Source organism: Vombatus ursinus, unplaced genomic scaffold (genome assembly GCF_900497805.2).
Source record: "Vombatus ursinus unplaced genomic scaffold, bare-nosed wombat genome assembly UNPS02014772.1, whole genome shotgun sequence".
Lineage (NCBI taxonomy): Eukaryota > Metazoa > Chordata > Mammalia > Diprotodontia > Vombatidae > Vombatus > Vombatus ursinus.
The window spans coordinates 987,896-1,012,394 of NW_020954550.1; the positions used below are offsets into that span (position 1 = coordinate 987,896).

The 24,499-nt window shown below is 37.3% G+C and overlaps 1 protein-coding gene across 1 annotated transcript in view; it reads left to right on the top strand.

The window, feature by feature from the left end:
• Positions 1-13,462: 13,462 nt before the first annotated feature.
• SV2C (synaptic vesicle glycoprotein 2C) overlaps positions 13,463-24,499 on the top strand; it is a 205,520-nt gene continuing 194,483 nt past the window's right edge. The window contains exon 1 of the mRNA XM_027863597.1: positions 13,463-14,042. Within this exon, the coding sequence (XP_027719398.1) occupies positions 13,463-14,042 (580 nt within the window). The remainder of the gene's footprint in view (positions 14,043-24,499) is intronic.

The window sequence follows — 24,499 nt, forward strand, 5'->3', positions numbered from 1 at the left end:
CCACAATCTCTAGGAAGGCACAGTTTGCTTTAGGCTGTTTGAATAATGAGACTGATTTGTACAGATGCATAGTGTCAGTCAACTCTATCTTGGAGAATTTATGCCTGTGAATCAATCTTCTTGGACAGGAAAAAATAAAGTCCATTCCTTATGATGAAATTGAAAAGTACAATTTCCAGACATAGACTCTGTCCAGATGACTAGATAATATCCCGCATACATGCCAATCCATACGCTGAGGTACTCTGGTAAATGCCAAGTTTAGCAAAACCTCCAGCTTAGTGGAAACTAAGTGTAATAATAATTCCTTACCACCAGAAGGGGACATACAAATAGCTGGCTTAGCCTTAAAACGTACAGAATTGACTAAAACATTCTTAAGGAATTCCCACTGTGTGCCAAGTGCCATACTGCTGTAATTGTCATGGAGAATTAGAAAATGTTCATTCCTTGTTGTTATTGTTGTTGTTGTTTGTCCTTCATTCAAGAAGAGGACCATGACATCACGGAGATGATGTCATGACTTGCAAATGAATTGAATTTAAGTGAGGGAGGGCGGTGCAAGGTCGCCGGCCTCACTTTCTCCTCTGGAGCCGTCTGGGTCCAGTGGCCAGATATAGATTGGGACGACTGGACGTGGACCCCTGCCTATAAGTATCAAGAACTGGGAGAGAAATCCCTGTAGTTAGTGGCAAAGGGGAGAAGCTGGAGCAAGCAGGAAGCTAATGCAGCAATGAATAGGAGGACTCACTACAACGAATAGCTTTACTAAGGTGTGTGAGAGAGGACAAGGGTACTCCAGACAGTACAGAAGGACAAGGTCTCATCAGGGAGGGATGAGAATCATGCTAGCAGAAGCAGCAGCAAAAGATTGAGAAGAAGTGTGCCCCCCATTTTTTGCCTACTGAGCACAGTGAAAAGGGTAATGTCTCCTGCAGTAGGCCAGCACAAGAGACAGGACTGATGTGACTCCCAGGGAAAAGGGGGCTCATTTAGAGGAAGGGCACTGGGGCATAAGCATGTCAGCAAGAGTTGTTGACCAGTCTCTGAGAAGTAATTGTTTCTACTTATTCCCCAGAGTTACTCATTAAGAGTGAGGCTATTTAAGGCAGTGTTAAAGCTGACCTTCGTGACCATAGTCCTGGAGAAGCTATGGTGATTTTATTATACCAAAGTGAACCGTTATGCATAACATTGACTTGGAGCTAGAAAGAACCTTAGAAAACACCCAGTCCTCATTTTAGATGAGAAAATAAATGCAGAGAAGCTGGGTGACTTGGCCATGGACACCTAGGTATCTAATGACAAAGTCAGAATTTAAACCCATGTCCCCAGACTCTAAAGTCAATGCTATTTCCTTTGAATCTCCTTGTCTCTCACACAGTAGACTGAAAGGAGCATAGATCCAAGACAGAAATAAGATGAATATCAGACAGGCATATATCCTTCTTACTGTAGTCTTTTTCAATTTACTAGTGGCCACATAATTGCCCTTTTTCATGTACTCATATTGCACAAAAGGCTAATTAATCTTTTATGAGTAAACTGGCCTCTGTGAAGTTGTCACATCAACATTTCTTACTGATATGAAATGATGCGTTGGATATGTGGTTTTAAATTAGATATGGAACCATAGACTTTTCCCTGGACAGTCCTAATTATATTACTTTATTATGTGGTAATACACTTAAATTTGGAGTGCTTTTCTTAGGGCTTATGAACAAATACACACTTCGGTGTACTTTTGTATGCACATATTTATATAAATAAAGTAACTCAAACATAAAAAAGTAGATCCATTCTTGCATTGATGGTGATCTGAGGAGACCATCTTTCTTTGTGCTTATGTGAGAGTTGCATCTTCCGCTGGGATTTCCTTCTTAGAGGTTCAAAGCTGAGGGGGTTTGTTCTGTGAATTTGTGCTAGAGAAAATAAGCTTTGGAATGGGAAAAAGCATCCATGTATCAGATTTCTCTGATAAGGGTTTGGTATCCAAGATATAGAAGCAATTAATAAATATATTTATAAATATATAACAATGAATAAATACATATGATAAATATATGATAATTAACAAGCACACATATTATAATAAATAATAATTAATAAGTATACATAACAATTAACAAACACATGATAAATATATAATAATATAAATAATTAACAAGTACATGTAATAAGTGCATATAATTGCTCCATTATATGTGGATAAATGGTCAAAGATATGGACAAACAGTTCTCAAAAGAACTAATACTAATAATAAGAGAAATGCAAATCAAAACAACACTGAATCTTCATTTCACAGTTGCAAATTGGTAAAAATGTCAAGAAATGGTAATAGTCAATGTTGGAGGGGTTGTGGAAAGATAGGTACACTAAAACATTGTTGGTGGACTGTGAAATGGTACAGTCATTTTGGAAAACAGTGTGGAATTATTCAGACAAAGTGACTAAAATGTCCATATCCTTTGAACCAGAGACTCCATTACTGAGCTTACACCTCAAGGAAGCCATTGATAAGAAAAAAGTCCCCATGTACTCCAAAACATTTACCCCAGCACTTTTTTGTGAAAGCTAAGAATTGGAAATAAAATAGATCCCCTTCAATGAAGCATTGGCTACACAAGTTGTAGTACATGAATGTATTGGAATATTACTGTACTACAAGAAATAATGTGTGTGATGTATACATAGACGCATGTAAAGATCTTATGAATTAATGCAGAATGAAGTAAGAAGAGACAAGAAAATTATATATACAATAACCATAACAATGTAAATGGAAAGAATAATAACTAAAAAATAAAAAATAATTGTAACAAGATTTATAAAGATCAAGTGGGACTCAAATGAAGAGATATGAGAAGATACCCCCAAACTACCCCTTTGTGGAAGTGGGAGGTCCACAGGACACGGACTTTTCTGGACTTTTTCAATGTATCAATCAGTTGTGCTGCCTTTCTCTTTCATCTCCAAAGAATACTTTTTGTCTTATGGATGGCTCTCAGAAAGGGGGAGCAGGAAGGATGCATGGAATACTATGGTGTTGTAAGAAAAAGAAAATATCAATAAAAACTTATTTATTAAAAAAAGAAACTATAGAAGAAACCTTTTCTATTTCATCTTCCTTGGGCTATAGTATTAATCCAGGGGTCACTTTGCCTTCTCAGGTAGCAGAGGAAACCTTCTGTGTTGTAGATTTGGCCCTAGGACCTGTTAATTAGTGAGTGCTCTCCTTGTGTCAGCATTTTCCTACTATTTGTAGAATTAAAACAAGTCTCTCTAAATACAGAATCAGTATGTTTCAGGAAAATTATTGTAAAGTGGAATGTAAATTTCTTGAGGGCAGGGACTGATTTGATGTTTTCTTTTGTATCCTTATGTATAGTATACCACAAGTTCTAGGGCTGTTATCCTAAGCTTCTTATCATATGGGCAGTCTGAGTCCACAGAGGAAGGCTGATTACTCCTCCCTTTAGGTTTCTAGGGTAAACCTGAAGGTTTTTCCCTTTTGTCAAGCACTCATAAAGTCCCCCTAAACATGGTATAGTTTTTTCCCCACTATGTTCCTCGTAGAATCCTGGACCTGCCTTTCTTTGCTATGTCTAATTTGTCCTTGTCTGTTGATGTAGACACCACCAGCAGCCATTACTTTTCCAAAGATGCCGCTAGGATATTGACAAGTCCAAAACTTATGATACTTCAAAGTTCAGAAAGTGATACTCTTTTCAAAAGTGGTGAGAGGGCAAGAAGGAAGAGACAAAGGACTCTTCTACCTCTCCAGCAATTCCCTCACAGTGGCTCAGCTACAATTGCTTTCATACCTACTCGCTATTTTATTTGAGCCCCACAGGGCATGACTGAGACTCTTCAGCCAATTCCAATATACTTCTGTGTATTGTTATTTAATTTCATAAGATAGCTTTTATTTACTTCCAAAATGATCAAATACTTTGTGCACTTAGTTGAGAGGCTTTGATTAATCGGTAGAGATGTTCTTACCTGGTTAGGGAGATAGGGTGATTGATTGATTGAATCTCATCTTTATGCTACACTAGCACATTATATTTCATAGAGTAAATGCTTAATAAATATTTCTTGAACTGAACTTAATTGAATTGAATACCATTTTCCCACTGTTTTATATTGGGAGGTGAGTCCTGGAAGAACCTTCAAAGACCTCTTGACTTGTTAACAACTATTCATTCCTGATATTCATTCTCTAATTTACTTCACGGTTTTGGGTTCTCAATGTAATCAATGTTAGATATTCTGTTATTGGGAGAGATTACTGGTTGCTTGGTATTTCTCCAGCTGACTCACAGAAAAGGTATAGACCTAACAGAAATCATCAAGAATTTTATTGTGGATTTGGTTATATAGACCTGTTGCTAAATTATCAAAATGGGTTTCAGCTTTTTACATGTGTCTTTACATGAAAAATTCTTCATTGTTCCTTCTAATTATTTGGTATTTAAAAACTAATGATGGCTTTTGCCATTGGCTATTTTCCCCCCAAATGTTTCTTCCATTTCCATGATCAGTAGTGTATCATTAGCCATTCTGAGATCAACATGTTAATTGTATCTAGGAGCCAAGTTAGTATAGCAACTTTCCACAGCAAGTTGGTATAAAATCATGATTCAATCTTGAGATGGACTTAAGTACTTTGATTCCACAAAACAAGAAATGAAGGAAAGGGTAGTTTTAAAACTTAAGAAAGATTAGACAACTGAAATTTAATTCTAGACAACAAATGCAATGAATAGAAAGCAATTTATTTCCAACATTACACACAATGGAGGCAGGCGTGCACACACAGAAGAAGGAGAATAAAACTGGGTTTTCTGTTTCTCCCCCTTAATTATTATGGGCTTAATTGGCCAGAATATAGAAATGAAGTATGTTTTTAAAATTACTTGTGAGTATCCGTGTGAATATCTTCCTGACCTTAGGGTCAGGCAGAGCTAAGTACCCTTCTGCCTCTGATACATAGTAGCTATGTGGCCTGTGAGTCAAATCACTTAATCTCTCAGCCCTCTAGGCAACTCTATATAGTCTGTAAGCTGCAGAGAAGGTGCCAACCTCTCTCAGTAGAGGAAGTGCCTCACTGGGAACTCTCTGTTGTTATTGGTTTTTTTTGTTTTGTTTTGTTTTGTTTTTGGCAATTGAGGTTAAGTGACTTGCCCAGGATCACACAGCTAAAAAGGGTCAAGTGTTTTATCTGAGGTCGGATTTGAACCCAGGTCCTCTGACTTCAAGGCTGGTGCTCTACTGTGCCACCTAGCTGCCCCTCTGTTGTTATTGTTTAGTCATTTCTGTCATGTCTGATTCTTTGTGACCCCATTTGGGATTTTCTTGGCAAAGATACTGGAGTGGTTTGCCATTTCCTTCTCCAGCTCATTTTATAAAGGAGGAAACTGAGGCAAACAGGGTTAAATCACTTGCCCAGAATTACACAGTAGTAAGTGTCTGAGGTCACATTTGAACTCAGGTCTTCCTGACTCCAAGCCTGGTGCTCTATTCACTGAAACACCTAGCTGCCCTACATCAATGAAATCACAGTTGTAATGCTTATTCCTATTACTGAATAAAGTTTTGTGTTTCCTGTTCTTAATGTAGAAAAGTGAAATGAAAATTACATATTTTTTCTAAAAAGAATGAAAAAAGCAAAAGCACCTTTACAGTTGCTTTCTAAATTTAAAGAAAGTATTTTTTCTTTATGCTATAAACCTTTAAGTACTACATAAATGTTGTTGTTGTTGTTATTATTCCCTAAACCAGAAGTTCTTAAAGTGTGGTCAATGGACCCTTAGGGGTCCCCAAGACCTTTTCAGGGAGTCCAAGAAATCAAAATTATTTTCATAATAATGCTAAGATATTATTTGCCTATAAAAATATTAATCCTTTTATAGCTGCATACCTATATAAGGTCACTTTTTCTTCATGTATTTAAATTAAAACAATGTATTATAACACATTAAATGCAAAAGAAAATATGAGGATCCAGTTAACTTCTATTGTCAGACATTAGAGATTTGCAAAAACATAAAAAAATCCACTCTTTTAAGTATTTTTTTGGAAAATAGTTATTTTTCTTAAAATATGTTATTTGTTAAAATGTAATGACTTTATTATTATTTTAATTGAATTGACAAATCTATATTTTAAAATTTTATCAATTTAAATTTCTTATACAATAAATATCAGTAGAGACACTCCACATCAATGATGTCAAACTCAAAAAGACATCAATCCCTGACAGCCTCACATTGCCTTAAAAAAACACAAATTGATATTATCTGCATTCTATTCTGTGTTTATTTATTCTGTACGACTCTTTCCAATTACAGCTTGATCTGGTCTGGCAGCATCCTGACCCTTGATTTTGATAACTCCAACAGGCTCTGTGGGGTCCTTAATGATTTTTAAGAGTATAAAGGGGTCTTGAGACCAAGAAGATAAAAAAAATCACCTCCCCTAAACTTATTGAGAGTAGGAATTATTTCATTCTTTGTATTTGAATCGCCATCACCTCTCCTAATGCCTGGCACATAATACCCACATTTAATATAATCTTACTGATTAATTGATGGATACCTACTCTGCATCTCTCTTCTTTGATGACACGTATTTTCTGCCTACCCATGCCAGTTCCAGACTCTTGTCTTGAGCTTTTCTCTGATTTTCCACTCCATAGGCAGCCAAGAGGGAAATATTGCACAGTGGACAGAGAACCAAACCTGAAGTCAGGAAGAATTGGGTTGAAGTTCTACTTTTCACAAGTACTAGCTAGGTAACCATGGGGGAGTCATTTAACCCCTCAATACCCCCAAGAAACTCTCTGAGACCAAGTCAAATAAAAATTGATCTGGATCAGTGAAGAGAATTTCCACAGTAGATATTCCCTCCACTAAAGAAATCACAGGTCAGAATTATAAGAGATTATTTTCATCTAGTGAGATTTCTTGTCAAGCATACTAGAATTTGTAATGATCTAGCTTCTGTCTATATAACTCTTCTGAAACTATTCTCCCCAAGGTCACCAATAGTTTCCTTATTACCAAATCTAAGGGCCTTTTCTCACTTCTCATCTTTGAACTTCATGTATCCTTTGATGTTTTTGTGCACCTTCCCCATCTTCTGGATAATCTCTCTTTTTTTAGCTTTCCCAGCATTGAATTTTCATGGTTTTCTTTGACCTCTCTGACTGCTCTTTCTTTTTACCTCCTACCCCTAAGTGATGGGTTAACTCCGAATTCCTAAATACTTTATTTTCCCTGAGATCCAGACTTCTATTTCTACTTTCTTGCTAGATAGAATTGTTTGCCTGCTTGCAAGCAATGTAAAATTAATTTCTCTATTTTTCTTAACGGGACCACCATTTGCCAAGGCACCTATGCTTGGAGTCATCTATGGCTCCTTTTTTTCTCACCCCTCCAGACATGAAAGGACTGGACTGTGAAAGGATATAAGGAAGCACTGAATTTGAAATCAGAGGACTTAAGTTTAAATCCTAGCTCTGTAACCAACTCCCTGTATGACTTAGAACAAGTCTCTAGGTCTCTGTTTTTTTTTTCTTTTGTAAAATAAGAGTATTAGACTAAATCAGGGGTTCTTAATCTGGAGTCTATGAACTTTAAAAAACATTTTGATAACTGTATTTCAATATAATTAGTTTCCTTTGTAATCTTTTGTAATTTTATGCAGTTATAGAGAATTATTCTGAGGAATTCATAGGTTTCATCAGACTGTAAATGGCATTTATCTCTTAAAAAAAAGATTAAGAACCTTTGGACTAGATGGTGTCTAAGATCTTTTCTAGCTATAACTCTTTCCCTTCTTTTTCTTCTCCTTTTCTTTTCCTTTCCTTTCCTCTCCTTTCACTTTCTTTCTCTTTTTTCTTCCCCTCCCCTGCCTTTCCCTTCCCTCCCCTTCCCTTCCCTCCCCTTTCTTTTTTTCTTATTCTTTCCTTCCTTAATTATTCGAGTCATTATCATGTACCCAACACTGGACTAGAGGGAAAAGAGAAATGGAAAAGCCAACTCTCTAGCAGTTTACCAAACAACTTTGATCCTCTAATCTCAGATGCAAATTATTTTCTCTACAAGAGAGTTTTCATACTTAGATTCTTCTCTACATCCAACCCATCTTAAACTTTACATTCCAGGGATTCTTTTCAAAGCTTAAGAATCCCATTACAAATGCTTTTTGTAACAGTGGATGTGTCTCAATGACCAAATTAGTGGCTGCTTTATAGGGCTTGAATTATAATCTTGTTTTCCCAATGTAATTATCTATTAAAATAGCATGGCTGTGTGTATACTATGGAAACAGCTCTGGTGTTACAAACCTTTCCTTGGAATAAGACACATTTAAACTATGCAAAAAGATTTGTGGCTATAAAGAAAAGGATTACTCATTACTATGCATTCATTTTTAAGTTTAAGAGAAAAAGCTATTGAACAAGATTTTAGTGACTAAAAGTATATTGCCTTTCATTCTATACATGAGTTACTATGGCTTAGGCATGGCTTTTGCTGTCATTAGTCTTGGCTTCCTACTTCATGGATTTTTTATGATGTTGGTTGTATCCCAGAACACAGCCAATGCACAAATTACATACCAACTATTTGTTTTGAGGATACCATAGGAGATGGCACATTTTATTGCATTGTCTTATTTTATTACACATTAGTGGAAAATCCTTTCCCATCCCACTGACTAACACACTTATACATAACATTCAATTAGATTCAACAATCATTTATTAAGTGCCTACTATGTGTCAGATGCTGGGGACACAAAGACAAAAAAGAGACAATTCCTACCTTCAAGGAGCTTACACTCAGTTGTAACTACTGCAGTCTCCTTCCCTTTATTATTCAATTTTTCTTTACCATAACCGTGTCCCTGTTGACCCATCCAACATTCCCCTCCTTTCTTGGTCTTTCTCTTCTTCCTTCTTACTAATCTTTCCTTTTTTCTTTTCTTTTTTTCTCCTTCCTTTTATTCCTCTTTACTTTCCTAAAATGAGTAGGAGGAGAAAAAGAAAAGCATGTATTATAGTATTAAATTCTGATTTGGTGACCCACTGTTCCCAGACCGGTTTGGCAATCAGTGTTGGGGGAGGCACAACCCAGCCTGCAGTTTTTGTATTACATGCTATTCATCATGTAGCAGGTTACCCCCATCTGCCTGTACCTGTTAAACATCATATACAGGCAATGAGGGAGGAACTGAGATGCAATGGCCCATTCCCTTTTGCTGACCTGGAAGTATCTGAATTGTCTTTATCTCATTATGAAAGTTAGCAATAAAAGCTGGCTCTATCTAGAATCCTTTGCTGATGTCTGCTGATCATCGACGTGTTGTTACCTTGATATACTCTTAATAAATCCCTTTTAATTCTCTTTTTCCTGAGTTTTGCCTCATCAATCAAGGAGAAAGCCTGAATGAAGTATTTTCCTCTTAACAATAGCATTAAACAAGCAACCTACACATATATGCATGAGCATACACACATACACCTGCGTGCACACATACATATTAAATCTTGTGTTCATTTTGTCAGCTTTTAAGCTATAAGCCTATTCAAGACAGGCCACAATAGTTGCACCATAAGATCGTAGAGCTGGAAGGAGCCTTAAATATCATCTAGTTCAATATCTTCATTTTACAGTTGAGGAAACTGAGGCCCCAGAGAGAAAAAAGACTTGGCTGAGGTACGGCAGAACCAGAATTATCACTTAGGATTCTTGACTCGTAATCAAAAAATCTTTCTTCCATGCCAGGTAGTGCAGCTACATTACATCCTGGGAACTTAGTTGGTGTTCAGTGAAGAGAAAATATCTGTGCACCGTAAGATTAAGAATGTAGATTTGTCTTTTTATTACACTTGCCTTAAGGCTGAATTGTATATTGTTGTTTAAACATTTTTAAATTGTTGTTTTAATAGGCTATTGCACTAGTGGTAATTAGAAAAAAAGTAGAAAATGATGCTATACATTTGAACTGTTTAATATTTTGAATTTTGTCAGAACTAGATGACTTATAAAATTAATAATGGGAAAAAGATTCTTCTCTAGATGAGTTATGACAATCAGTTTTCTTATCCAGAATAAGAGGACAATAATACATGCATTGCCTGACTTGCTGAGTTGTTTTCAGAAAAGCTCTTTGTGAACCTTTAAATATTATTTAATATGAATTATCATTATTAAAAAAGAATATGAAGAATGTAGAGCATAGAATATTCTGGCCAAAGGCTGATCGATAGCTTGTATGAAATCAGCTGAAGATTTGTGTCCATTTCCTTCTTAAGACAATGATGAGTCAGAAGCAAGTCAATGTCAGCTCTGAGTTGTTTCAGCTGAAAGGGTAAAGATGAAATGGTTGGAAAAAACAACCTCTCCATCTCTCCTGCTTTAGTTGCAAAACACCAGGGATAGGAAGAGGGGAAAAACATGCTGGGAATAGGCATTAGTTTGATTATGTGAATAAATATGTATAGTGATACAAGCCTTAATTATTTTCATGTTTCTCTATCAACCAATTCTATGTGGAAATAATCTTTCTGTGAGAACTGATTTTACATTTGGTGGCCATCTCTTCCAGGATGGCCCATTAACATTTCAAACTCAGTGTGCTCACAACAGAACTCATCATCTTCCCAATTAAACTCATCCTTCTTCCAGACTTCCCTGTTTCTGTTAAGAACCTTTTTCATCCTCACAATCACCCAAATTCATAGCCTCAGAGTCATCTTTAATTTTCTCATTCATCTCCATATCCAACTAGTTGCTGTCACAATTGGAATTTAGCAAAAAGGTAAACTGAGGCAAATCTTTGAGCAAGATAACATTTATTAACAGGGGACAATAAATGGGTCAGTGGTTTGCCTCCATTAATGCCAAAGACTCAAAACTAAAGCTCAGTTCCGCTTATATAGGTTTTGGGGAGTATAGAACAAAGAACAGAACAGGGTAGGTGACATGGGGTTTGGGGGCAATATGACTGTTACAGAGCTGAGGCTCAGAGAACAACATGACTGGTTGGAAGTTTGGTAATGGGGGCTAGCTTCTTTCATGAGACTAAGAAGTGCTCATTGTTTGAGTCCAGCTGCAATATAGCAGCCCAGACTTTTGGACAGCAAACCAGACATCCCTGGAGGACAGCTTAGTGGAGAAGATATCAGGCCTGACTCTCTTTCTTTCACACACATTCCTAAAGGTTAGCAAAATTCCTTGAGGCAATCCCATTATAGACCCCCAAATTATGAGCTAAGTTCAGAGACAAAGAACTATGACTTAAAAAATTACAGGACAAACAGTTACAGGACAGAATCAATTACTTGTAAATAGTATCGATAAGAAAATGATACAGGATTGATCTTAATCTTTTCTTTGTTAAGTTCTGTTGATCATACCTCTACAATCTCTCTTTTATTCCTCTCTTTCTCTCCATTTATTCAGCTAACACCCCAGTTCAGGTCCTCATTGGTTCCTTTGATTCCAGTCTCTCCTTTCTCTTATCCACCTTTCACACTGTTGCAGTAATACTCATCCTAAGGCACTGGTCTGGCCATGTTACTCTCTGCTCAAAAACCCTCAGTGTTTCCCCTATTTCCTCTAAAGACAGTTTGACATTTAAAGTAACATATAATGTACTTCCTACTTGCTTTTCTAGGCTTTCACAGTACTTCTCTTCACATATTCTAGATTTTAGTTCAACTAGACTGCTAGCTGTTTTGACATTCCTTATCCCACTTCCCTGCATTCCTCCACATTGTCCTCCATAGCTAGACTGTACTGCCTACTCATCTTACCTCTTTGCATCCTGATTTTCCTTTAGGGTATCATTTTCTCTATGATACCTCTCCTGATTTGCCCAATTACTAAGACTTTCTCATTTTTATTCCCCCAGGAGAATCTAAGCTCCTTTAGGGCAGATATGATTTTGTTTTTATTTTGTATCACTAGTATCTAACAATGTACCTGGCACATAGAAAATGCTTAATAGGATTACAGATTTAGAACTGAAAGAAGCCTTAGAAACTATCTATTCTGACTCCCAGATAACAATAATAATAATAACAACAACAATAGCTAGCATTTATATAGTGCTTTAATGTTTGCAAAGTGTTTTATATATATATATATCTATATATGTATATACATACATGCATACACATATTTATAAACTAAGGAAGGAGACTATGTGATTTGCCCAAAATCACATTGGCTCAGGCTCCTGGGATTCTGAGCCCAGATTTCTTTCCACTATATTAAGCTTTAAAATGAATCATTGTGAAAAACCAGGCAGAGACCTTGTGCTTATACACGCTGCCTCTGGTACATCTCTTTTATCTGTGAATGGTGCCCTTTTACCTCTCCTTAGGTATAATTTGAAGTGGTTCAGAATTTGTTAGATTCACTTGAAAAGTGTAAAATGACTTTCTCTGTTTCCAAAGATAATCCCCTTACAGTAAGATTGAAAGTGCTTTAAGGTAAAAAAGAATAACAAACCCAACACCTTTAGGTACAAACTGAGCTTTGCAAAGAATCCAAAACAATGTGCATGTAAGCAATGAAATTTATGGATGATTACTTGACTTGTTCAGTCATGTTCAACTCTTCATGACTACATTTGAGGTTTTCTTGGCAAAGGTACTGGAGTGGTTGGCCATTTCCTTCTCCAGCTCATTTTACAGATGAGGAAACCGAAGCAAATAGGGTTAAGTGACCTGCCCAGGGTCACACAGCTAGGAAGCATCTAAAGCCAGATTTGAACTCAGGAAGAAGAGTCTTCCTGATTCCAGGCCTGGTGCTCTCTCCACTGTACCACCTAGCTGCCCAGTTGTTTGACTACTGAAATTAAGAGGGATTTATTTCTATGGTGTTGGACTTATTTGGTTGTAGTCAGTCAGTCAGTCAACAAACATTATTAAGCACTTAATCTGTGCCAGTCATTGTGCTAAGTACTGGGACTAACAAATACAGTAGCATAAATAAACCCAGTTCTGCCCTCAAGGAAATGACATTCCTGTGGGGCAAGATAACACATAAAAGGAAACAGAAAAGGGGTGGTGAGAGGAAGAGATGAAGGAATGGCACGATAGAGAAAGAGAGGAATGAGATATGGGCAGACCTGGATATCCTCCTCAAATGGAGGTTCTAGAAGGAGTCATCAAATCAGAGGGAGAGGCCACAGTGCATCCAATGTGTGAATTCCAGAGCTTCCAAAGGGGATCTGGCAGTGCTGGTGCATCTGTATTCAGGAACAATAGATATATGAAAGAATAATAATCATGTTTTTCTCTTGATTCTTCTTCTTTTACAGTTTCGTTTTTGAACCTAAGGTGGACCATGCTTTCCGCACATCCCAACTGACACCAGGCCTGGGCCAGATCGTGTTCCATGATCAGTCTGCATCTTCTCACCTGCTGCAGGTCAACGGAAGATGGAAGACTCCAACAGGGACAGGTCATCCTTAGTGAAAGGTGCAAAGGACATTGCCAAGGAGGTGAAGAAACAAACCGTGAAAAAGGTGAATCAAGCAGTGGACCGGGCCCAGGATGGCTATACACAGAGGTCATACAGCCGCTTCCAAGATGAAGAAGATGATGATGATTATTACCCAGCAGGAGAAACCTATGATGGGGAAGCCAATGATGATGAAGGGTCAAGTGAAGCAACAGAAGGCCATGATGAAGAGGATGAAATTTATGAAGGCGAATATCAGGGCATTCCCAACCTAAACCAAGGGAAAGACAGCATCGTGTCCATAGGGCAGCCCAAAGGTGAGGAGTACAAGGACCGGACTGAATTGGAATCTGAAAGAAAAGCTGATGAGGAAGAATTAGCCCAGCAGTATGAGCTAATCATTCAAGAATGTGGCCATGGACGTTTTCAGTGGGCCCTTTTCTTTGTCCTAGGGATGGCACTCATGGCAGATGGCGTGGAAGTGTTTGTGGTGGGCTTTGTACTGCCAAGTGCTGAGACAGACATGTGCATACCAAATTCTGGATCTGGATGGCTAGGTGAGACAAGGCTATATTTAAATTTGTTCTGGTAACTATCCATGGTTATTAATCTAGTGACAATTCTTTTAATTGAATGTGTGTGTATGCACACACACACACACACACACATATATTATATATATATATATATATATATGGAGTGTGCATTTAGAGTGGGGCATACTTTAAGTGGGATCCATGAACTTTAAAAAAAAATTTGATAACTACCTTTCAATATGATCGATTTCCTTTGTGATCCCAGAGAGCTTAAAAAAAAACATTTAAAAACATTGTTCTGAGAAGTGGTCTATAGGCAGAGGTATGCTAATAAATGTTTGACAACCAGCTTTCTGCCCCCAAAAATGTACCCAGGACTCACTTTTATATTTAATTTGCATTATTAACATTTTCTCCATCACTTTCTTAAGTCTAGATAATCAACAAAACAATCAAGCAAGTCTTGATTTATAGCGTTTGTTTACACAGAAAATTAACAATCATCTTTGAGCTGTAAGAGTTGTCTTGAGCATACCACTGTAGTAGTCTTCACTGTACTGAAGAAAGGGTCTTTGAAATAAAAAAGGTTAAGAACCCCTGATTTAGAGCAACATATTTTTATATATATTATTATAATACTTGGATTTTTTTCTTTACCAACTACTAGAAGGCATAATTAGTATATGAAAATAACATGGTAGCAAATTGTTTTTTTTCTTCAGAAAGATGATAATTACAAAGCAGTTGAATCAAACCTGATTTTCAAATACTATATTTAATTTGCATGTTATAATAAGCAAATGGTTAAATATCTCTGGGACTCTGCTTCTTTCAGCATTGACCATATGAATATATGAATTTCTCCCCCCTCATAGTCTCTTATTTCTTTAGTTTAAAAAAAGTTCTCTTAAAGATTTCACTTTTGTTCCTAAATAGGTATTATAGGGCATGCCTTACTTAGGCCACTCTGGGAATTCAGGTTCAACATTTGAATAAAATGAGATATTTGTAGGTTATCTAACAATTAGCAAAAGGAGATTTACTTAATCTTGTCCTAGAAAGGATAGTTAGTCAACAAACATTTATTAAGAGTCTATCACAGGCCAGGCATTGTGCTAAGTGCTGGGGACAGAAAGAAAGGTAAGATAAAATTCCCTGCTGCTCTTAAGGCTCTCACAATCTAATGAGGAAGACAACATGCAAACTATAATGTACAAACAAGCTACATGCGGTGATGAATTGGAAGTAATTCAGGAGACAGAAGACAGGGTTTGGAAAAGACTTCATGTAGAAGAGAAGAATTTAGCTGGGCCTTGAAGGAAATCCAAGAAGCCAGGAGGCAGAGATGAGGAGGAGGGGCATTCCAGGCATGGGGGACAGCCAGAGAAAATGCCTAGAGTTGGAAGATGTGGCTTCTTGCAAGGAGGGCATTGCCACTGTATCATAGAGCACAGGGAAGTGTAGAAGGTGTAAAGTGTAAGAGGACTGGAAAGGTTGGGTAAGGGGTAGGTTATGAAGCGCTTTGAATGCTAAACAGAGGATTTTACATTTCATCCTGGAGGTAATAGGGAGCCATTAGAGTTTATCAAGTAGCAGGGGTAACATGATCAGACTTGCAGTTTAGGAAGATCACTTTGACAGCTGAATGGAGGATGGGCTGGAGAGGGGAGATACTTGTGCCTGGGAGACCCACCAGCAGGTTATTGCAATAGTCCAGGTATGGGGTGATGAGAGCCTACACCAAGGAGATAGTAGTGTTGAAAGAGAGAAGGAAGAAGTATATGAGAGATGTTACAAAGATAAAATCAATAGGCCTTGGCAACATATTAGGTACTCAGCAAAGAGTACCTGTTCAAATACAGGCAGCCTACCTCATCTCCTTATAGAAATTAGTCTGGTCAGCAGGGAAGGATGTGGTGACTCTCATGCCAAGTCTGCGGGGCACTGACTTCTCTTGGGCTGGTTGCTTTTATACCCTTCATCAACTAGGAAGCTGAATCAATGGCTCAAGCACCCCTGGACCAATTAAGTCTTGAGGACAGTTTTAATACCTTTCAAGGAAAAACAAGACTACCTTGCATGTGGTAGGATCCTTGGAAGAGCTATCCTAGCTCACATGGCCTAGAAAATATTGTTCCTACCACAACAGAATAATCTATATTCTCTCTAGTGATTTTTCTAATTCACTTCAATCCTTGTTAGAGTTTTGATTTATCCTAGGTAGGCCTGACTCTTTTCCTATCAGGTCATCAGTGACTAGTAGAATCACAAGGTGGAGACACACAGTGCCAGAGACACTGTCAACCAGAATATACCTTTTTCTGGCTTGAATATAAACAGTATGTTTGTGCAAGCCCTGGAATGTCTTTATTCCAAACTGGTGGCTTTGGTGGCCCAGTGTAACAGCCTCTCTCTGAATGCCTTGTGATAAGACTTCATAGCCCCTGGCTCCAAATAGGTCTATGGAACAGCGTGTGGTTTCATTTCACAGAGGCAGACTAAGATCAGAACCTCAAGGGGGTGAGGATATGTAAGTGCCTGTCTCCACATGTTCATTTTGTGTGAGTGTTGCAGGGGTACTTTTTATGTAATTAATAAAGTAAGTCATAAGCTTAGCAATCAGCGTAATAGTACCTCTGTCCCTTAAATCTTAGACTGGATGGATGGCACTTAATTTTGGACAAGTATATATTTAAAATATGTGAGACATCATGACATAACAGATAGAGAGATGAACCATTTGCAGAATCAGGAAGACTTGGATTCTTGTCCATACTGGATATGTGACTTTAGACAAGTCACTCAAATTCTCATTGCTCTAGGCAGTTGCTCAAAATAGAAGTTGCAAAGTAGGTATGAGGCTATGTCAGAAGAGCTGAAATAGGGACTTACCCTCACCAAGAGTTGTCTATAGCAATGAAGTATGTGTGTGTGTATACACATACATATATATGCTATATTTAGCTATAACTGTATGAATATGTATATGCATATGTAGACATATACTCACACAAAAACACATACAGGTATACATGTATGTGTATGTAAATTTATAGAGAGAGAGAGAGAGAGAGAGAGAGAGACAGAGAGAATGTATATATACACATACAATATATATATGTGTATATATATATATATAGTGCATGTCTGTGTGTGTGTGTGCGTGAAATAACTCCAGGAACTTTATATAACAGTTGTGTATGTTAGGTATCAATGCCATAAACTCAAAGTGTGTATTTCTAGCTGGGTAAGGAGGTGCACACTTATAATCCCTGCTACTTGAGAGGCTAAGGTTGATTGACTGAGCTCAGGAGTCCTGATATGCAGTATGCTAAGCTGATTGGGTGCCTGTACTGGGCCCAGTACCAATATGGTATGCCCATGAGATCAGTGGACCACCACTCTGACTAAAGAGGGTCAAACTGGTCAAAGTCAGAAATAGAGCAGGTCAAAGCAGTAGGATAGAATCCATGAGTGACTGCTACATTATCAGTCTGGACAAGATAGGGCTACCCAGTCTCTATAAAAAGTGTATTTTTAGTGATGTTCTTAAAGGCCATTAAGCACATGTATGGAAGATGTTAATCTTGTATATAAGCAATGTATTTATGGTTTTTGAATATTATGCTTTATTACTGGTGTTTGTGTGAATACATACATAACATTTTATATTAGGAAAGTTCATTGATCCATCTGAGGAATGTATAGCATGGTGAATCCTTGATGGGGGACTTTGATTATATTTTCTCATACAGGGCAATAACCCTTTGCACCTTCTAAAGTATGGGTTTTACTGATGGGGGCTGCCCCTAAGATTAATTGGCTGGCTCACACTGTTGGGGGCCAAACATGTTGAGAAGAACCACTCCTTTGTGCTGTCTTGTAAAGGGAGATGACAAGCTCTTTTTCCTTTTGTTCTTTTACCTTTTGGTAGAGTCAGGATCAGACTGGAGTCTTAGGAAGTTCACCTCCAGAAGCCTTTAATGGCTGTTCAGAACAAAGCATATGGGAGCCACATGTCTTAACTACATAGTAGACATGGAAAGGGGAACCATATGGTCAAGTACACCAAAGATGGTAGACTTTTGGTCATTGAAAAGGCAATAACCAAGGTTGCATCCAAGAGGATGTAGCGTGCCTGGGCCCAAACCTGAAGAGACATTAGCAGTGGTACCTATGCTCTCACCTCTATGGTAGCTATGGAGAAAGGAGCAACATGTTCTCAATGTGAGAGTTCCCAAACTCCTGCTTCTGGAGGAGTGCTGAGAGTTCCTCCTCGGGGCTTTGCTCTCTAACGATCCTATATTTAAGAGTTCCAGAAAACCTGCCTTCTATCAAACAACGGGGAGCCAGTTTATGACTAAAGCCTGACCCTGGAATTTAGCCTTCTAGCAAAAGAAGTTCATAGAATCATTACTACAGAGATGGATGAAACCTTAAGAGTTATCTAATACATTGCAAATGAGAAAATAGAGGCCCAGAGAAGTAATACAGCTTAAGATCACACTGGTAGGATGTGGCAGGCAAAATTCAGACTCATGATCTGACTCCAAATTCAGTGCTCTTAACCCTACTGAGCCTGAGTATCACCATACATACATTCATAAATATTATCTACAGCAATAAATACACACAAACTCATACAAACATGTACTTTGAATACATATACATATTACTTGATGAAATACATTTGTATATTATGTGAGTTTGTGTATATTTAGTGCTATAGATAATATTTGTGTGTATATAGTACTATAGATATATTAACATCTAGCTCTCTGAAAAACCAAAGCATGCCCAACACATTTTAAAGTTTAATCTTCATTATTAATATTTTCTCCTTAACTTTCGTAAGTCTGGACAATCAACAGAGCCATAAATCAAACCCTATTATATATATGTATATATGTATATATATGTATATATGTATATATGTATGTATATGAGTTTGTGTGTATGTAGTACTGTAGATAACATTTCTTTTTATAGATGAGGAAGTGGAGGCTCAGATAGGTTAAATGTCTTGCCTGGGGTCACAAAAGTAATAAATGTTAGAGGCAAGATTCAAATCCAAATCTTTCTGCCCAAAGTCCAGCAGTCTGTTCCATAGGCTCTAGTGTCTTTTTAATGCATTCTCCCAAACCTCACCTCTAAAATCCTTTTCTCTTTGGTGAGAGAGTCTCTTCATTGCAAAGCCTTGGATAAAAGCCTTTATCACAATTCAATAAAAAGAAAAATTTCAACAGAATGTTGTAAGTGTAGAGAGCCAAGGCTACTTAGAATCTCATCTGAGCAGTTTAGTATTTTCAGATAAATTGTAAAATAAATATCTTTCCACATTGGTAACACTAGTGAATATATTGCAATGTATTAAATTCCAAATTCGGTATTAAAAGATTAACACACAAAAGGAAAGAGGAATCTGAGCTAAGTTCTGCCAGTGCCTCCTTATCTCCTTCAAGCTGTACCAAAGCATTGTAACACGTGAGGTTCTCTTATCAGCAAGTCCCACAAAACCTAAGGATGTTACCCACCCCAGGTGAAATTCCAAAAGTGTAGATAACACTGCAGAACAATTGGTACAGAAATATTTCCATCCATCCACAAATGTTGTTTGCTTTAGTGAAATAAATATGTATCCCCAGGAATGTGTAGTTTTGCTCCATGTTGTGAGAGTGCCTGATAGAAACACTTAAATTGCATCATAACTAGGCCTTCCAGACTTGCATTTCAATTATTCTTTCCATTGTAATTTCACTCATAATTGCATCCTAACTGAGTCTTTTTAGACAGGCATTTAAATTGTTTTTCCATTTCCATTTCATCACATAATAGCTTTGTAATATAATTACCACACTGAGTCATTGCTATGGGACCAAGACTTTAAGAAAGTTAAAAAAAAAAAAAAGGCAAGTCCTGCATTTAGACAATTTGGAAAACAGATTTCCAAAGTACTTTCCTTTTGAATTAATTAATTCATTCATAGATTCAATTAATCAACAAACATTTATTGAGCACCAATTGTGTACAAAATACTGTGCAAGGTATTGTAAAACACATGGTTCCCTTATCAGCAGATCTCACAAAAACTAATGATATTACATCTCCCCAGGTGAAATTCTGAAAGTGTAAATAATATTGCAGAACAGTTGGTAAGTAAAACTAGACCCTGACCTCTGGGCATTTGCAATAGACCCTGACCTCTGGCATTTACAATCTAGGAGGTTAGGAGAAGTGGGGGTGGGAAGGTAATACATATTAATAACTATAATAAATTAATAATTTATGTTATTTATTTATAATATAATAAATTAATGACTATAATAAATAATAAGATACATACCAATAATAACAAGTGTAAAAGCGATCCAAGCACAGTGGTAAGGGTTCAGATGATGGGGAGATCCTTACTTCTTACCATTCTCTTTCTATGTTTGCAGGAAAACATTTGTCAAAGTTGTCCTTGGTGTCCTTATAGGCACTTATGAGGAAGCAGGCTGTCAGGAGTAGTGGGGAGAAGGGTTGGGAATAAGTAAATCACTCAGTCCTTAAATAAGGTGTAACTTGGAAGAGAACAGGGAGGAGGTGCAGCACATGTCTCATTGCTCTGGTCAGTTCCCCATGGGGGAATTAAACTTACTAGCTTAGAGATGAACGATCTCTCTCTACTGCAGAAGCTGGGGCTGCTGTGGTCTTCTCCTTCCTGAGCTAGCCCTATGGACAGGGACTTCAGATTACTTTTGTTCTTCCTTTTTTAAGGTGGCATTATGCCATCACCCTTTGAAACCCAAAATGAGGAAGAGAGCTCTAGGATTAAGGTGCCCATTTTCCTTGATTTATATAATAAACAAAGGTGTTTGGGGCATACCTATAAAATGGGTTCTTAAGCTGTGGGAGGGGTCTATGGATAGATTTCAGAGAATGCATGTTTGGATGGGAAAAAATACATCTTTATTTCAATATAAATGATTTCCTTTGTAATCCTATACATTTTATTTTATGCATTTAAAAACATAATTCTAAGAAGGGGTTCATAGGCTTCCCTAGTCTGCCAAAGGGGTCTAGGACATAGAAAAGGTGAAGAAGCCCTAACCTAAAAGTATGATTCCAAATTACAAGGAACCCTAAAATTTACCTTAGGCCAAAGCAAATATTAAGAAATGGACCTTGGACCTTTTCCATTCCACCTTTCACTAAAAATGACAAATCAGATCATTTACCTTCACTTCAACCTTTTAAAGGTATGGCATTGTGGAAAGAGTCCTTGACTTGGACTCCAAAGACATAAGTTTGAATCCTGACTCAACTCTTCATTATCTATAAGATCTTGGGCAAGTTGATCTGCCTGTGAGGCCGTTAGGTTTTTTTTCTTTGTAAAAAGAGTAGGTGGGATTAGTTAGCCTCTATGTCCCTTCTAGTTCTAAATCTATATTTTTTTGTTTTGGCTTTTTAAATAGCATTAATGACTTATGTTAATTCTCTTTTTCTTTCTTTACTTTTCCTTTTGGTTGAAAATATGAGTAGTGCTTGGTTTTAGTAGCCACAGTGAACGTTTGGTTTCCATGTGGGAATTTGTTGATGTATATTTACAACTGGAAAAACACAGAAAGAAAAAAAAAGAAAATAGATATCTCACACATAAAGGAAAAGATTGGTGATTAATTTGAGTAAAGAGTGTTTATAAGGATACCCAGAGCAGAATAGTCTCAATGAAAAAATACACATCTTTGTCATTTTCTTCCTCTCCTGGCCTAGCAGAGACAAATTAGGATGTGTTCTGAGACTCACCTTTAATAGGGAGGCCTGAGCTTTTTGGAGAAGTGTGTTAATATTGCTGTCCTGGATAGGACCCAATTTCTAACCCAGTGATTTTCTTTCCAGAAATCAAATAAGAAGTTCAATTTTCAGATGACAAAGCCATCACTTTATTTGCTTTTTTAAAGCCCAATTTATTTTGAAGTATCCTGAGACTAAATAGCAATGTAATTAGAGAGGTCACAGACAAACCTTCCAGAGCTGACTATTGAAAGTTTCAATACAGTCCATTGTATTATTACCTTTGAGATTTCCCCAGAAAATCAGTTACCTCTAACTTTTTATGTTCACGTTTCCTTTTCAGGTGACCAGAAAAAAATTTAGGAAAAGTATACCACTTTTTCTAACTCTAGTCAGTCTTAATTTTTATCATCTAATTATACAATCTTCCATTTCCATTTTGTGGTAGGTGTGGCCCCAAACCAGACTAAAATGTAATTAGGGATTGTTTAATAAAAATAAATCAAAATACAATACAACATAGACAATGCTAATTTGTGGTTTTCTAAGTCAATATGTGGCAGCAGGAATTGTTTCTATTTGAGTTTGACATCTCTGCCAATAAACAAATAAAAGAAGCTGAATAAGAAGCAAATAAAGGAGTTGGCACATTTGGTTGCTTTGTATACCTGATGGCAACAAAAAAAAGCATCATTTTGTGATACACTGAGTCATATTGGCAGATAAGGGTCAGTGCTCTTATTGTCCCTATTTTACAGATGAAGAAACTGGGGTAAATTGGGATGACTTGCCCAGGGTCATACAGCTAATAAGTATCTGAGGTGGAATTTGAACTCACACCCTCCTGATTTCAGGCCAGAATGCTGTCTACTATGCCATAAGGCATTCACAGCCTTATTATATAGTCAGTTTAGATAATAAAGGTTAAAAGAATTGATTTTGGCAAACCTATCCCTGCTTCTCTGCATGTTTTTGTAGACCTGACCTTATCTGCTTTGCCATCAGTGTGTGTGTGTGTGTGTGTGTGTGTGTTGCAGTCATCTGAGGAGGTCTTGGAGTCTGGTTTCCTGATAATACGTGGCTCTGAAAGTGCAGCTTGCCTGTGAGGGAAGATGTGTCCAGAAATCTATTGCTAAATTGCTAGCAGAAATAAACACAGTGAATGCAAGACAGTTTTACCAAGTATTCAAAGAATCCATTATCACATTGATATTTTCTAACAGCCTGATGCATTGTCACTACCCTGGGTGGTGGTCATGATTGCCAAAGATTTGATAAATTTGATCCAATCAGTCATTTGGAAGTCTAGTATTGGGCCTGTAGGTCAAAATTTGAATTTTTTTCCATCCGCCAAAATTTTGTTAAATGTCTACTGCATGTATTAGACCACTAGGTGACTCAGTGGCTAGAGCACTGGGCCCAGAATCAGGAAGACTTGAGTTCAAATCAGCTTTAGACACTTACTAGTTTTGTGACCCTAGGCAAGTCACTTAACCTCTTTGCCTTAGTTCCCATGTCTATACAATGGAAATAATAATAACACTTCCCTTTTATTGTTCCTGTGAGGACACAAGTAGATAATTATATTATAAGTAATATTTAGCAGTGCCTGACATGTAGTAAGAACTATAAAAATGTTAGTTATTATTATTATGCACTGTATATAATGTCTGGGGCAGCTAGGTGATGCAGTGGATAGAATGCTGGCCCTGGAGTAAGGAAAACTCATTTTCCTGAGTTCCAATCTGACTTCAGACACTTACTAGCTATGTGACCCTGCGTAAGTTACTTAATCCTGTTTGTCTCAGTTTCCTCATCTATAAGATGAGCTGAAGAAAGAAATGGCAAATCACCCCAGTATCTGTGACAAGAAAACCCCAAATGGGGTCATGAAGAGTCAGACATGACTGAACAACAAAAATGATGTCTAGATGAATTAAAAGGTATTTGTCTTAAAGAAGATTCAAATACTGTTAGAACAGAAAGAATCTAACCTCCTCTCTTTTATGGATGTGGCTGCTAAGGCCCAGATAGGGTACTTATATAACTTGCCCAAATCACACAGCTAGCTAGATCAGAGACAGCATGTCCTAACTCCCAGTTCAGCCCTAGCTGTGCCATATTACATTAGTTCTCCATTTATAGTCTAATAAAAGAGGAAAGGAACATAGACTGTTTGATGCAGTGTATTACAGTGCAAAAAAGTGAACTTAGAATCTTAAGATGTGGGTTCAAACTTTGACTTTATGTGACCTAGAGAAAGTCATCTCACCTTTATGGATCTCAGGTTCCTAGTCTGGAAAATGAGGGGATTGGACCAGGTGACCTCAAAAATGTGAATTACTAGACAAAACCATAGGTAGTAAGTGTTACAAGTGAGAGGCAGATGAGAGCTGTAGGAATGAAGAGATGGAGGAATAACTTGTGGCAGGAGAAATCTCTAATTAATGTTCATCTGTACTTTCCCACCCCTCATTTCTTTTAGAGGCAAGATTAATATATTCCAGGCAGCAAATCCATGGCATGAATTTGTATGACTGGTGACTCTTAGATTGAGAGAAAGTGATTGAGAATCCCTAGGATGGGAATGAAATGTTGCATAACTTGCTCTGTATTGTATGCCTGACAAATTCTCCAAGGGATCTTGAGAAATGGCTTGGTTGTTACTCACATTTGGTCATCAATTACCTGAATGTTCTCTG